This window comes from Misgurnus anguillicaudatus, chromosome 12, assembly GCF_027580225.2.
Source record: "Misgurnus anguillicaudatus chromosome 12, ASM2758022v2, whole genome shotgun sequence".
Taxonomy (NCBI): domain Eukaryota; kingdom Metazoa; phylum Chordata; class Actinopteri; order Cypriniformes; family Cobitidae; genus Misgurnus; species Misgurnus anguillicaudatus.
In genome coordinates, this window is record NC_073348.2 from 29,794,467 (window position 1) to 29,809,568 (window position 15,102).

The 15,102-nt window shown below is 33.5% G+C and overlaps 1 protein-coding gene across 38 annotated transcripts in view; it reads left to right on the forward strand.

The window, feature by feature from the left end:
- Nucleotides 1-13,875, forward strand: part of dlg2 (discs, large homolog 2 (Drosophila)) — a 277,202-nt gene extending 263,327 nt beyond the window's left edge. For all 38 annotated transcript variants that reach the window (XM_073874328.1, XM_073874330.1, XM_073874341.1 and 35 more), the window contains 6 exons: nt 1,331-1,381; nt 1,483-1,584; nt 6,871-7,043; nt 8,940-9,049; nt 9,127-9,218; nt 11,205-13,875. In XM_073874328.1, the coding sequence (XP_073730429.1) occupies nt 1,331-1,381; nt 1,483-1,584; nt 6,871-7,043; nt 8,940-9,049; nt 9,127-9,218; nt 11,205-11,311 (635 nt within the window). In that variant the 3' untranslated portion in view covers nt 11,312-13,875. The remainder of the gene's footprint in view (nt 1-1,330; nt 1,382-1,482; nt 1,585-6,870; nt 7,044-8,939; nt 9,050-9,126; nt 9,219-11,204) is intronic.
- Nucleotides 13,876-15,102: the final 1,227 nt, after the last annotated feature.

A 15,102-nucleotide genomic window follows, 5' to 3' on the forward strand; every position in this document is an offset into this window, starting at 1 on the left:
TAGTATTTTTGTCTTGTTTTTAGTAGAAATATCTAAAAATTCTTAAATTAAGATGCTTTTTCTTGATGAGCAAAACAAATTTTTCTTGAATTTTATATTATTATTATAATTTTTTTATTATTCTTGAATTTTTCTTAAATTTAGTGTTTAAGAAAATTTTCAAGATTTTTTTGCTTACCACATTGGCAGATTTTTTGCTTGTTTTATGCACAAAATCACTTAAATGTGATATTTTTGGTCTAAATACTAGACTTATTTTCTTGGGTCTTTTTTCTCCTCAAAAAAAGCATCTTAATTTAAGAATTTTTAGATATTTTTACTGATATTTTTTTCTTGAAAATCATTTTTGCAGTGTATATTCTATTGGTCGAATAAACGGGTATAAACATTAAAGTGTTGATACTCTATAGGAAGTCTAGCAGCCAATATCTTACTTATAAGTGCAAGCTATATGAGCTATTTCTGTATCATGGACACAGTTCACCATATGAAGCACGATCTGTCACCACCGTAAATCTCAGACATCGATCAAACCCACCTTGCTTTAAATTCTTAAAGATCCTTTCTCCTCAGCCTAGCTGCTCTTAAAAAAAACATATTTTCTACAGTAATGAAAATGACACAACGTTGCATGTTTTGATGTGTGTAAGGCACTGACTTTATACAGACTTAGTCATTCGTTCTGTTTATTGCAATAGCTGAAACACAAATGAAAGCCATCTAGCATCTAAACAGCTTGAGGTATAAGAGCGCCACTACACAGAAGCTGATTCATGCATGATTCATTCTTTAGTTTAATGTTACCGCTGCCAACATGAAAAATGAAGCCCATCTCAGAATAACACTGGATGGGATTTGGGTTTAAATCGATGGATAACAGCCATATCGTGTGCCTGCACCAACCTGCCTGAGCTAAAAATAAACTCCTCCGGGTCTCTGTGTCCCAGAGCGCGCAGACCACCCCGGTGCAAGCGTCACTTCGGACCAGCTTTCCCATAATTGGTCTTTTATATCCAGTTAGAATCGGTGCTGTCTGTGTCATTTGTAATTCATTTAATTGCGTTTCTGTTGTCCATCATCGCCCCAAAGCGATCCTCGTATGCCTTTAATCTCGCAAATGGTCGCTAACTCAATATCGCAGCTGTTTTCTTTTTTTACTCTTTAAACAAACATCCTTTTTGATAAGCTCACACATTCGTCCAAGCTTTGATTTGAGAGCATAGACCTTGGTAAAGGGCACACAAACACGGCCCTCCGTTCTGCCGAAAGCAAACTGAGCCCGGTCACAGCATCTCGCCCCTCTCAATGTGTTTTTGTGTTCTGTTGCCAGGAAGTCAAGAGGAAGTCATCCTCTCATACGAGCCCGTCATTAGACAAGAAATTAAGTGCCTCTCCATTACCTCGTACGCAGTATACATTGATGATTCGAGTGATGTTCATCCAAGTCGAAAGATTACAGAAGTTGTTTTTGTTTTTGAGCAGTTAATTATGCCAGGCCGGTTATAATCCTGGGACCCATGAAGGACAGAATCAACGATGACCTCATCTCAGAGTTTCCGGACAAGTTTGGCTCGTGTGTTCCACGTGAGTAGTAAACCTGCTTGGTTGGTAAATTACTAAATCAGATAAACTAGTCCTCAGTGAATCCTTTACCTTTAATATGCACAAGTGATCTCTTAGTACTCACCATAAAAGTTGACTCAACCATTTGGCCTCCAAAATGGCCGAATGGGCAATGAAACACTTACGACAGCAGAACAATTATTCTCACTTATGCCGTTATGGCTTTCAAATGGGTTTGAAAGACCTCTGACTGTGGGAGATTTTAATTATAAGCAGTAGTCGTGGGGGGTTTTAGGTCTTTATGTTGAAAGCTGTGCTGGTGAAGTTCCACCAAATAGAGCCGGTAAGTTTAGTAGTTTGACCATAGGAGTCAAACTGTTCTCCAGGAACTCTGTGGGGTTCCTGACACTCATTTCGTTGTGCTGTGTCTTCAAGGTTTGCTCATGATCAAACTTCAGCTCCTGTAGGTTACTTTACTAGTAATGATAAACATACACTCTAAAAAGCTGGGTTATTTTCAAAAAGGGACAAACTCAGCCACTTAGGTTAATTTAACCTATGCTTGGTTGTTTCTACCTGAAATGCTGTGTTGTTTTAACCCATTGTTGAGTCAAATATAAACATTTTCTGGGTTAATTTTTTATCCACCGGCTAGGCTTGTCCCTTTTTGACCCAATGTAGGTTAAAAATAACCCATAATGTTTTACAGTATGGTACTGTGCAAAAAGGGTTACCATCAGAGTCCATTAACGGGTCGGGTACCCGCGGATACCCAGAGAAAGTGTGGTGTAATACGAGGTTTATTTTTTTTTTAATTATTTGCGTATAGCTATCAGGTTCCATAGCCTATTTAGGTGTCGATGGTAGGCTAATTAAATAGCGCAAAACAAATCACACTTCAGCCTGTTTCATTTGCCCATTAATGACGCTGTTGTGATGTTAAAAGAGGTGCGATATAAAAAATAAAGCACTTTACTTGGAATGATTTTATCGTGTGAGATTTATGCAAGTGCGGGTAACGGGCCAAATATTAACGGGTCTGGGCGGGTGCATATTTAATTTTGATATTATCACGAGTTAGGGGGCGGATCTGGTGCTGAACTTTGGGGGGGCGGGTCTCCAAAAATTGACCCTTGCAAAATATATTTTGTGTATATATTTTTACTTTTACTTTCTTTTTGTATCTTAATAATAAAAGTGAATAAATAATCATAGGTGTCGTTAGCTCATTTCCCGCCAGCCATTTTTTGAAAAGTTGCATGCCAGCATTTTTTGTCATTTTCACAAAATGCCTTCCAGGAAAATTTTCTTCTAAAAATATATAAACATACAAATATATCAAATGAAAGAACAGACCCTCTGCTTTCAAACAAACAATAAACAATTTCTCTGCTTATAAACTCTTAAATATGGGTATTTTTCTTTAAAAATATATTTTTTTGCGAAAAGCTGAAATAATTTTGTGAAGGAATTTTGTTAGAGATCAAGTTCAGAACAATTATCAAAACATACACAGAGTTTAAAATTAGTAAATAACGTTTTGGCTTCAGTTTTATCATATCCATTTAGTGGATAATCGCAGTATTGCAGATTAACATAAAAATTCTTCAGAAACACGTATTTTATGCAAATGTTCTTCTTCATTGACGAAATAAATCGTCAGTGGTGGGGAAAGAGTTAAAACAATGCTAGTGATGGTCTTAGACCTTTGCACAATACTGTACTGTATTTCAGCAATATATGTCCAAAAATTACAGTTGGAATAACAAGGTTTTGGAGCAAACCTTGGATAAAAGTCTTGAAAATGATCCCATCCATCTTTTTTCTACCACTTATCCTCTGTAGGGTGGCAAACCATAATCCATCTTTTAAAATATCATTTGTTTGATTTTTGTTTTATTATTGACATCTAAGTGGAAGTTCAAAGGAACTGAATTTATTAATTATACTGTTTGCAATGCACACTCTCAGAAATAAAGGTACAAAAGTTGTCATTGTGACAGTACCCTTTCAAAAAGGTACACCTTTGTACCTAAACAGAATGTTAGTACTTCAAAGGTACATATTGGCTGTTCAAAGATACATATTTCATTTGTACCTAAATCGTACACATTAGGACCTTTTTTAAAGGGTACTATCTCAGTGACAGCTTCGTAGGTTTATTTTTGACAGTGCATGATTTATCTAAAATACTACATCAAAAATGCTGGGGTATTTTCAACCCAGCGTTGGGTCAAAAAGGTCCCAGTTGGTTTGGTTGTAATTTAACCCATGCTGGGTTGTTTTTATTCATTTTTGGGTCAAATATAAACATTTTTGGCTTAATTTAACGGCTGGGCTCGTACCTTTTTGACGCAATGCTGGGCTGAAAATAATCCAAACAAAACACTTAGAGGCAGTTTCCCGGACAGGACTTTTAAGTCTTTTTTTGAGCTGTCCTATCTAAAAACAGCTTACACTGACATATCTTACGTAATATATATATATATATATATATATATATATATATATATATATATATATATATATATTAGGGCTGTCAAAGTTAACGCGTTAATAACGCGTTAACGCAAATTCATTTTAACGCCACTAATTTTATTAACGGAGATTAACGCAACACGCAATTTCTGTTTGACCCTTGGTCCAGCCCATAGTTGAATGAACAGAGACGCAGACAAATGTGACTCTCTCTAAATGAGTAAAAGGTTTTCATAGAAATAAGAACATTAAGCAAATCGGTCCGTCTACCAAATCCAATGCTCTAAATGCTCGTTGGACATCTGATATGATCTTTATTTATACGTCTGAGAGGTGTAACGTTACCGTCCTCCTAATGCTTAATCTAATAAAAAATGCGTCTCAATTCATTTTGGTTTCGCTTTTATGCATGACTTATAAAATAGACTGCAGGACTTGCTTGATGTTAAAATAGTCATTAAGAGAGATAAAGTTCGGTACCTGATTAATGTTAAAGAGTTATTAAGAGCGACAAGACTCAAAAGCGATCCCCTCACGCTGACTGACTGATATCTGAAGCGCGTGCACACAGACGCGCGAGTGCGCGACCCGGATATATAGACATCTACACAAAATTACAGTTTTACAAATATCTGTTTTGATAAGAATTCACGCAGGTAGGATCTATAATCTGTTATGTCTTAAGTAAATGTTTGGTTAACTGTTGGGTAAAAATATCTGATGTGTAACATGATATTAGATCACTTAGATTTTAAGCAGTCTGTCTCAATGTCAATCAAACAAAAGGAAAAAAGTTGAACATACATTGATGATGTTGTTGCTTTGTGTGTGCTAAATCTATTAGTTTTACCAGTGATTTTAAGGTATTGATGTGGTAATATAATGTATGGATGCGGACATTTTTGTGGTAATTTGACTCTTTCAACTTCAAACACGTGTAGTTCTGTCATAATTTGTTATATTTCAACAAATCATGCATTGTTCTATGTTTAATAGAGAATGTCAAAATATGAACAACTATTTTTTTTAAATTTGCTAATTCCGACTCAACTTGCCAGCACAGGTCACAAATGATGCAGCAGCAAACAAAAATGGAGAAAGAAAAATCTTCTGAAAGGAAAATTCATATACAAAACAATGGCTGGTGATTCTGTTAAAATGTAAACAGGCTGTTGTTAACATTCATTTGCATAAAGCATCTATATATGTATATATGATTAGATTATTAAAAACCCGAAAAGTGTTAAATTAGGGTAAATTTAGAATGGATAAAAATGTGCGATTAATTTGGGATTAATCGCAGTTAACTCATGAAATCATGCGATTAATCTAGATTAATTTTTTTAATCTATTGACAGCCCTAATATATATATATATATATATATATATATATATATATATATATATATATATATATATATATATATATATATATATATATATATATATATATATATATATATATATATATATATAATTGCCATTATTTTGTCTCAAGATGCATACTTATATATTTTTGTAATGTTTGTTGGTAAAAACAACCTAAATGTCCAAATAAAACTAATTCCTAGTCCTGGTTTAATCTAAGCCCTGTCTGGGAAACCGCCCATATTTTGTGATATGTGTGTGAAATCTGAAAGAAATTCTGATCCAGAATGAATGACCCGTGTTCATTCAGTCCATTGTTGCTATGGTTACCTTCTCTGCCCAACGTGATTTCAGTCGGTGTACCAGCAGGTGAAAATAAGCACTCTGTGAGCAACATGTCATCTAACTTTTGTTTTTACTAAAACGTTTAAAACCCTGGTAGAAACCTACTGTATATGTTCTTGTATGTATAAGAATATAATATCTCCTTTAAAGTTTGTGTAAAGTCATTTTAGGATTTTTTTTAAACACATTATAAATGTTAGAAATGTATTTCTGAAACACGTTACAAAGACTGTGAACTATGTAGTAGGCTACTGAATTGTGGAATTACGTATTTTGTGTTCAGGATTATTTGGGCAGGGCTTAAACCGTGCCCCTAACACAAATGTGAGAATCCATTCAGGTTGTAGCGGCATTTAAAAGTTGAGAGAGACTGCAGTTTTTTTTGCAAGTGGGCGTGGTTTCAGTTTGGACAGCGGACACGCCCCCAGCATTTGAGCAAAGAGAATCCTGCCTGTTTTTTCAAGATTTTAATAACTTTATTTATTTTTCGCTTTTTTTTAATCATTCGAATTTGGCTGGGTGTTTAATATCACATTATTTTGTGTTGTCACAAACGGAGAAAACATTTAATATCGGACTTTACACAGACTTTAAATGGTATTCAAACATGGCAGTCAGACAAAAACTACAACATCTCACACCTTGAAAATAACTTCCATTTAGATGTACGTCACAAAGCACTCTCATCCTTTCCATCCTGGATAGTTTGTAGATTGTTTGCATCTCAGATTTTTCATTTAACCATTTTTTTGTTTATTTTCATCATTTTGAAAAGCGAACAGTTCAGGGTCAGAAGGTAAGTGAGAATATTAGTATGCCATGAGCGAGATATAAGATGAAATAGCATCAGTCCATTCCTATTAGATACAATAGATCTTTGGATAGCTTTGTTTACAGTAGATTACAGCTGTTGTACTGTATGTATTAAATCCCCCTTACAGACATACAGTATAGTGGTTATTTTAGAGACAGTAGATGAAAGTACAGTAGATGATGTCACAGGCCTCTGACTGTATACATGCATATATAATAAGGTGATGATTCAGTTTCTTCGCTGTAGTACCACCAAGTTAAGGTCTTATAACATTAACGCCTGGATTTTTTTACTAATCTCAGATACTACCAGACAAAAGCGGGATTATGAAGTGGACGGGAGAGATTATCACTTCGTGGGCTCAAGAGAGCAGATGGAGAAAGACATCCAAGAGCACAAGTTCATTGAAGCCGGACAGTACAACGATAACCTGTATGGAACCAGCGTCCAGTCCGTGAAATACGTGGCTGAGAGGGTCAGTATTCACGGGAGATGTTCACTAGCAAAATGTTAATACCTAAATGGAACATATTAGGACCTTTTTTAAAGGGTACTGCCGCAGTGACAGCTTTGTACCTTTATTTTTGACAGTGTAGGTTTGATTCCCATGAAGAATATGCATACAGTTTATACACTGTAAAAAAGTGAAAAGCTGGATCACCCTAAAAAGTTACTTTAATTAAAAAATTACATTTAATGTTCAGTTAAGTTTCACTTTAGTTTAATGAACTTATTAGGTGTTACCAATTAAATACACTTTTTAAGGTGAACCAATTTTTCATTTTTTTACACTGCAAAAATGATTTTCAAGAAAAAATTCTTAGTATTTTTGTCTTTTTTTCAGTAAAAATATCTAAAAATTCTTAAATTAAGATGCTTTTTCTTGATGAGCAAAACAACCAAGAAAATAAGTCTAGTTTTTAGACCAAAAATATCAATTTAAGTGATTTTGTGCACTGAAAAAAAATACTTTGCTGCTTTAAATTTTTTTGTTAAATCACCTCATGTCATGTAAACAAAGATGAGTTGTCACTTATGAGTTGTCAACTTATAAAATTAAGTCAACTTAATTTTATAAGTTATAACAACTCACCTGTAGTTATAACAACTCATCTCTAGTCAAGATAAATAAGAGTAAGTTGAAATGACTTTGGTAAACTTGACTTTGGAATTGGTAAATCAGAGTTAATGCAACAAAAATATTTAAGGCAAATATTAAGTATTTTTTACAGTGTGTATAAAACAAGCAAAAAAATCTGCCAATGGGGTGGGAAAATTTTGCTTGAATTAAGTGTTTAAAAAAAGAAAACTTATTTCAAGTTTTTTTTCTCACCCCATTGGCAGATATTTTGGCTGGTTTTAAGCACAAATTTACTCAAATTGTATATTTATTGTCTAAAAACTAGACATATTTTCTTAGGTCATTTTGCTCATCAAAAAATACATCTTAATTTAAGACTTTATAGATATTTCTACTGAAAACAAGACAAAAATACTAAGTAAGAAAGTCATTTTTTTGCAGTGCAAACACTACAAAAAAAGGACTTTCTTACTTTCTTACTCATTTTTGTCATGTTTTTAGTAAAAATATAAAAAATTAATACATCTTAAATTAAGATGTATTTTCTTGATGAGCAAAATGACCTAGGAAAATAAGTCTAGTTTTTAGACAAAAAATATTAATTTATGCGAATTTGTGCTTAAAACAAGCAAAAAATGGAATGAGAAAAATTTTCATAAATTATGTGTTTATGAAAAAAGTAAACTTATTTCAATAAAAATTTCATTATTCCATTGCAGATTTTTTTCCTCGTTTTAAGCACTAATTTACTTATACTATATATTTTTTGTCTAAAAACTAGACTTATTTTCCTAGGTCATTTTGCTCATCAAGAAAGACATCTTAATTTAAGAATTTTTAGATATGTTTACTGAAAACAAGACAAACATACTAAGTAAGAAAGTAATTTTTTGCAGTGAATGCCTCTTGTGTGCTTCATGCACATACACTGTAAAAAGTAAAAGTTGGATGAACCTAAAAAAAATACTTGAACTGATAACCCCTGTTGAAGTTTTTTAATTTTAAAGGAAAAATTTTAGTTGAAAATTTTTAAATATTTTAGGTGTTACCAATTGAAGTGATTTCTTAAAATGTCTCACCTTTACTTAAAGTGAGAAAATTTAAGTTAAAAAAAACTTTTTTACAGGTTTTAGATGCTACCAATTGAAGTAATTTTTAAGTTAATCCAACTTGTACTTTTTACAATGTAGACCAACAGTTGCAAACCGGACATATTGCAAGAATACAAGCTGCTTATTTTAATTTTCAGCCCTTCAGTTTTAAGCAAACTATCCTGTGTTGCTCTTCTAGGGAAAGCACTGCATACTTGACGTGTCTGGGAATGCCATAAAACGACTACAAGTAGCACATCTCTACCCCATTGCTATCTTCATAAAGCCTAGATCCATTGAGACTTTAATGTAAGTCTGCACATACATCGAATCTCTGTGATGGCATAATCCAGATTCAGTGTGAACAGAAATGTGATTTGTTTCAGGGAGATGAATAAAAGGTTGACAGAAGAGCAGGGCAAAAAGACATACGACCGTGCCATGAAACTGGAACAGGAGTTTGCCGAGTACTTCACAGGTAAGCGGAAAGCAAAGTTTTTAATCCACCCAGAGGACCTCAGCGATGTCTATATGCTCGGAGGCTTGCCTCATTTGCATATTGAGATAGCCTGCTGCATATGCATTACCTCGGGGGCCGAGCACTGTAGCCTGTTACATCCATCATGTTTGACAGCGGTACCACTAAGTTGATTCACTCCCGTGTGTGAAACAAGGCAACTTCCTGTTGAAATATGCATTAGGGTGACCCTCATGAGTCTGTACGGGATGAATATGTAATACAGCGTAATGATTTATTTGGGGACATTTTGAACTTAGGTGCTTATGTTATTGTTTTCATTTTGATTTTGTAGACGTACTTAAGCAAAAATGTTGTTGCTATACTGAAAACACAGTGTACTTTAATATAACATCTATCCTTAATAAAGGTTTTAACCTCTTAAACCCTAGGACCCTGTCCCGGTTCCAAAATTAATTATTATAACTTAATATAAAATATTCTTTTTATCTTTAATGGTCTGTCATGAACCCAGTACCACATATGAGATACTGTTTGAAAGCTTAGACTCTCTACTTTCTGCAGATATGCATCACTTTGAGATATGTTTTACTGTAAGAAAGTTATTTACACTTAATTTACACTATCACCCCCCCCCCATATTTTTAATATCATTTAATATTCACATATTTTTCAAGTATGACAAACATGGGCAAGTCTTATATCAAATGAAAGCTCTCACTCTCAGGAATAAGGCTACAGCGTTATTTTTGTTCTATTGTCATCACATATCCAACAATCGTCGAATTAATAATGAGGTAAAATGGTCTTTTGTAAATTTATGTGAAACTTGAGCATGAACTGCCTCAGATAGCACAGATAGTCACAAATGCTAAACTATCTTTTATCTTAGGTCCTACTCTAAACAATGAGTCCATTCACAGCATTTTCTTTGGTTGTGTGCATAATTAATCCCTTGCTATTTATTATATTTGCAAAACAAAAAATTAATATTTATATGAAAAATGTATTTTCACACCCTTCAGTAAAATGAGAATAACTTTTGAATTCGACATGCTAAAGAGTTCATTCTTTTTTGGGGGGTGTTTACTGTCTGCTGCTGGTAACAACCAGAACTGCAGTCTGCTAGTGCACACAGAACCAGAGTTATTCACTTTCAAAGACAGTATTTACAACACAAAAAAAGAAAAGTTGGCGTTTCATCATATGTAAAACAACCTAAATAACAATATTTGTCACAAACAGCAGCATTTTATGTAACTTCAAAGGGTTTTCTGTAAAATGATATTGCATCTATTCCACTGTATGTGGTTATAGGGACACTTCAAATGTTTTTAGACAGAAATTGTATACAAAAAGGGTATTATCCTCCCTTCAGTTGGAGTAAATTAACTTTTGCATAGATTATGATAGAGAAAAATCCTTTTTCTTCTGTAAACTGTAAGCTGCTGGAATCAAACAAAACTGTCTGCAGGTTGCTGGAGCACCCAGGGCCAGAGTTATACACTTAAAAAAAAATCAAAGAGCGGCTATTTATTTTTGTGTTTATTAGAGGACTGACAACCCATACAATCATGTTTAGCACTTTCAACAGTGTTTTATGTAATTTCAAAGGGTTTCCTGTAAAATGATACCAAACTTTTGTATGTGCACCTCTGCATGTGGGTATGGGAAGCTTTTGAAATTGGGTAGGCCAAATCAAGGCGAAAATCCCCAAAATAGCCTCAGGGTGTTTAAGAGACATATTTTATCCAACCTTGTATGTTAGTGGTAAAGTCTGTTGCTGGGTAAGATGTCTATTCTTACAGTTTATTCTGAAAAATCCACAAAAGATAAAGCCACAGCTTTCAAATTGCAAGTGGCTAATGATCCATTGAGCGCCAAAAAGATCATTATGAAATTGTCATTCGGGTTTCTTACCTCTAGTGGGGAAAAATGATGCAGAGTTTGCTGTATAATCTGCCTTATGATCTTTTTATCTTTCAGCACTGGTTCAAGGGGACACACTAGAGGACATTTATAACCAGTGTAAGATGGTGATAGAGGAACAGTCTGGACCTTACATCTGGATTCCCTCGAAAGAAAAACTATAAAAATCTCCTCTGCCCCGGCAGAGACCTTGGACTGCAAAAAACAACATAGGAAGAATTTGTAACAATATAAATTATTATTATTATTATTATTATTATGGCGATGTTTATTGTTAAAGTTTGTTTATTTGTTTGTTTGTTTATGTTGCTTTTTTATTTTCAATATGAATGTTCCTGAATGTACACCACAAAGTGTTAGAAGCATTTTTGGTCTTAACTAAAAACATTTTTTTTGTATATTTATTGGTTAGCATTTTAATTAAACAATTTAGCGCTGAGTGTATGTTAAACAATCTTCGGTTGGGATCGTGAATGAGTTTCACACAACTGTCACTACTTAAACAAAATGGCTTTCATCATTTCCACACAGTAAAGTTTTTTTTTGCTGCCTTAAATTTTTTGTTGAATCAACTCAAGTCATGTCAACTTGCTTTTGTTTGTCTTGACAAGAGATGAGTTGTTATAACTTATAAAATGAAGTTGACTTTTTCCAACTATATTTTGTAGGCTGTAACAACTCATCTCTTGTCAAGATGGGTGATAGTAAGTTGGAATGACTTGTACATCTGATTCAACAAAAAATTTAAGGCAACAAATAATTTTTTACAGTGCACCCAGTCGGTTAATTTTTTCCTTACCTTTGATCAACTCGGCATCTATGCACTCCTGTGGCTAACAACACACATGCTTATTGTGTTATATTTTTGTATTATTTTTTGTACAGACATTTGTTTTATTTGAGTATGTTTCTTTTAAAATTGAATCTTCTAATGGACAATTTCTTGTGATTATAAGATGATTCAGAATAATGGCTAAAGGGATTCAAGTAGCTATAGGAAAACGACACTATATTTTGCTATTTATATTGATAGAGGACACAACAGCACAGAAATATTTATAAAGATGATATATAACTTTGTCTAAAACAAATCATTTTGGAATTCAAATTGAGATTTTACTGGTGTGTCATATATTGTGTTTTTGTCGCTGTTGTGTTTGGTGAGGTACGAACGAGATACGGCCGTGAGCTTCACAAGGTTGAGTGCAAATTTTTCCTGCTTCTTCCCATCCCAGCTTTCCCAAAACCTAAGGATTTTATTGTTGGCTGCATATTCAGTGCTTAAAATTGATTTTTTTTCTTTTTATTTAGTTAGTCTGGATAACAGGAAAGACAATTTTCTTGTTGTTTCAGAGACAGAAACACTTGTACTTCGCTGTCTCCCTCGAGACCTCCTGAAGTGTTTACAGTACCTCAACTACAGTTCAAAACGAAAAAGAGGAACATTGGGTCTGCAAAATAGCTGTAATAGCTACATGTATAGAAATTCATTTCTTATTTCTTTAATTTTGGCATGCTTGTGAAAATGAACCTGCCCTCACGTTTACAGTGCATACATCTGTAATTCACGTCTTTTTCATGTACAGTTGAGAGACACGGCTGTCCTCCTGCATAAATAGCAAAGCGCAATTTGTGGAAACTACAAATGCCGAAAGCCATTAACTCGGATCATACAAAATGTGTGCGTGGGGGGTATTTGTTGCAATATTTATTGGGAAATGTTACGGCGCGGTTGGCAAGAGTCTTTTGACCTACTGGTCACCACTTGCCTTAAAAAGGGAAGAGACTTTTATGGGCAGATAGACATTTTTTACGCTTTCTTGAAGACTGAGCACTTTTGTACATTTGAGAAATTATTCACAGATGTGTTTAACCAGATGGTTAACACAGAAGAGAGAGGAACTGGATATCACAGTGAGCTCTTCATGATATAATGTAGATTTTTTTTATTAAATATATAGATGATGTATATGTTATTATGACTATGTAAACCATGACATAATGACTATAAGAATATAATCATAAATTGAACATTTTAAATGCTGTGAATTTATGTTTGTCTTAACACAGACATTTTTTTTTTTGCTTGGATGTGATTGTTTTATCATCTGTAGCATATCATTTTATTAACTTTAGTTGTTTATGCACATGATAGATCATGAACGCATCTCTATTGGTGCCCTTCAGTTGAAATCTATATTATTAGGTAATCCGTAAATCCCACCACAAAGAGTGCCCGATAACAGATGCAGCAGTTTTAACAAAACAAAAACCTAAACCCTGCAGATTGTACGCACTTACAAGAGGCTTCTGGTGCTCATAGTGTGATTTAGTCCATTAATTCCAAGTGAATGTTCAGCTTTAGTCAAACGTAGCTGAATTGGGTTGTTTTTGTCTCAGGGTTGCCAGATAGGGCTTTATCACTGATATGAAACCTTTCAAACGAAGCGCATCAAATCTCAAATGTTTTATTCTTTACAACTGCATTGCATTTAGACTTTTCCTTTGTTTATGTGTGTCTGTTTTGTGATCTGTTCCCCAAAATGAGGATGCAAATGTTATTTATTTATTTTTCAACGAATCCCGGATGACGACGTGCAATTTTGTATATAAACGTCTGTTTGCACTTACTGTATAGGAGGAGATCTTTAATGAACACTGTCCCCAAACTTCTCTGTTTTTTTCTATTTACGTCACAGGAAATTAAAGTTAAATTATTAAACACTCACATGCCCTCTCTGTTTGTAGATATTTGTTTCTCAGCATTCATGGGTGTAAAGATTTGAAGCACACTGATATGTTTGTCAAAACATACATTTTTATTTTATCTTTCACTGTTTTTCTAAAGATAAACGAGAAAAGGAACATATTAAACATCATGTTGCAAAATGTATTCCTTGTTGCTTTGAGGAATCCTAATAAAGACATTGCTTTAGGTAGACATGACCTCTATACAGCTATAGTATATGGGTGATTCTCACGAAACCATTGAAACACCACGGCACTTATGATTTTAGCTTTAAAATGTGTAATATAGTAACATTAAAAAGCATCAGAATTAACACAATACTGTGTTCTACCTTGCACAATGTGTGATTTCAACATAAGAATTATAATTGTAAATTTTATCTCATTTTCTGCTGAAATTCTCATTACCACAATGTGTCCGGCTGTGTTTGAACATGCGTTATGTTGTAATTTAATCAAATTAACACAAAAATATTAAGAAAAAAAAATAAATGGATGTTTTGCTAGACTACTTTAGATGACAGAAAAAATATTTACTGAATATTCATGTATAATAATAATGAAGAAAAATTAGGAAAATGATGTGTTCATGCCTGATGTTCTCATCCTCTGCAACACTTTTTGAGAACAGTTTAAGCACACATACAGAATTTTAATAAAGTTTGATTTTGAGTGACCAAGCACATGGACCAGTTACTTCAAGATGGCTACCAGGTAAGATCATTTTTTTACTGTTAATTTGAAATATTGTCTTGTCAGAATGCTTACACGACATTTTGATTATCATTACCGAAACAGATGCTTATTAAATGTTAATTTAATTAATAGAAGCATAATACTTTGATTTTAAATGCATGTGCAGAATCTCCAAATTATGTTCTTTCAGGTTTGTCATGTCATTTTGAAAATATGTCAGTGTTGATGTTTTCTGACTGTTGCGGTAATGAGATTTTTTAGGACTAATTTTTTAAATTATGTTACAAAAAGTGTTAAATGATAAGTAAAAGTTTTTATATTAATGTTCCCATTTACTCCAGACTTTGTTTTTCAATGTCTGGTGGGAAAAAAAGTAAATTTAAGCAATTTTTACATTTTCATGCTTGACATTTTTAAAACCAAGTTTTCGTGAGAATCATATCCATTTATGTCATGTCAATTACACATTTTTATACAGTATTCTCTGTGTTCATCTCTTAATACTTAAGAT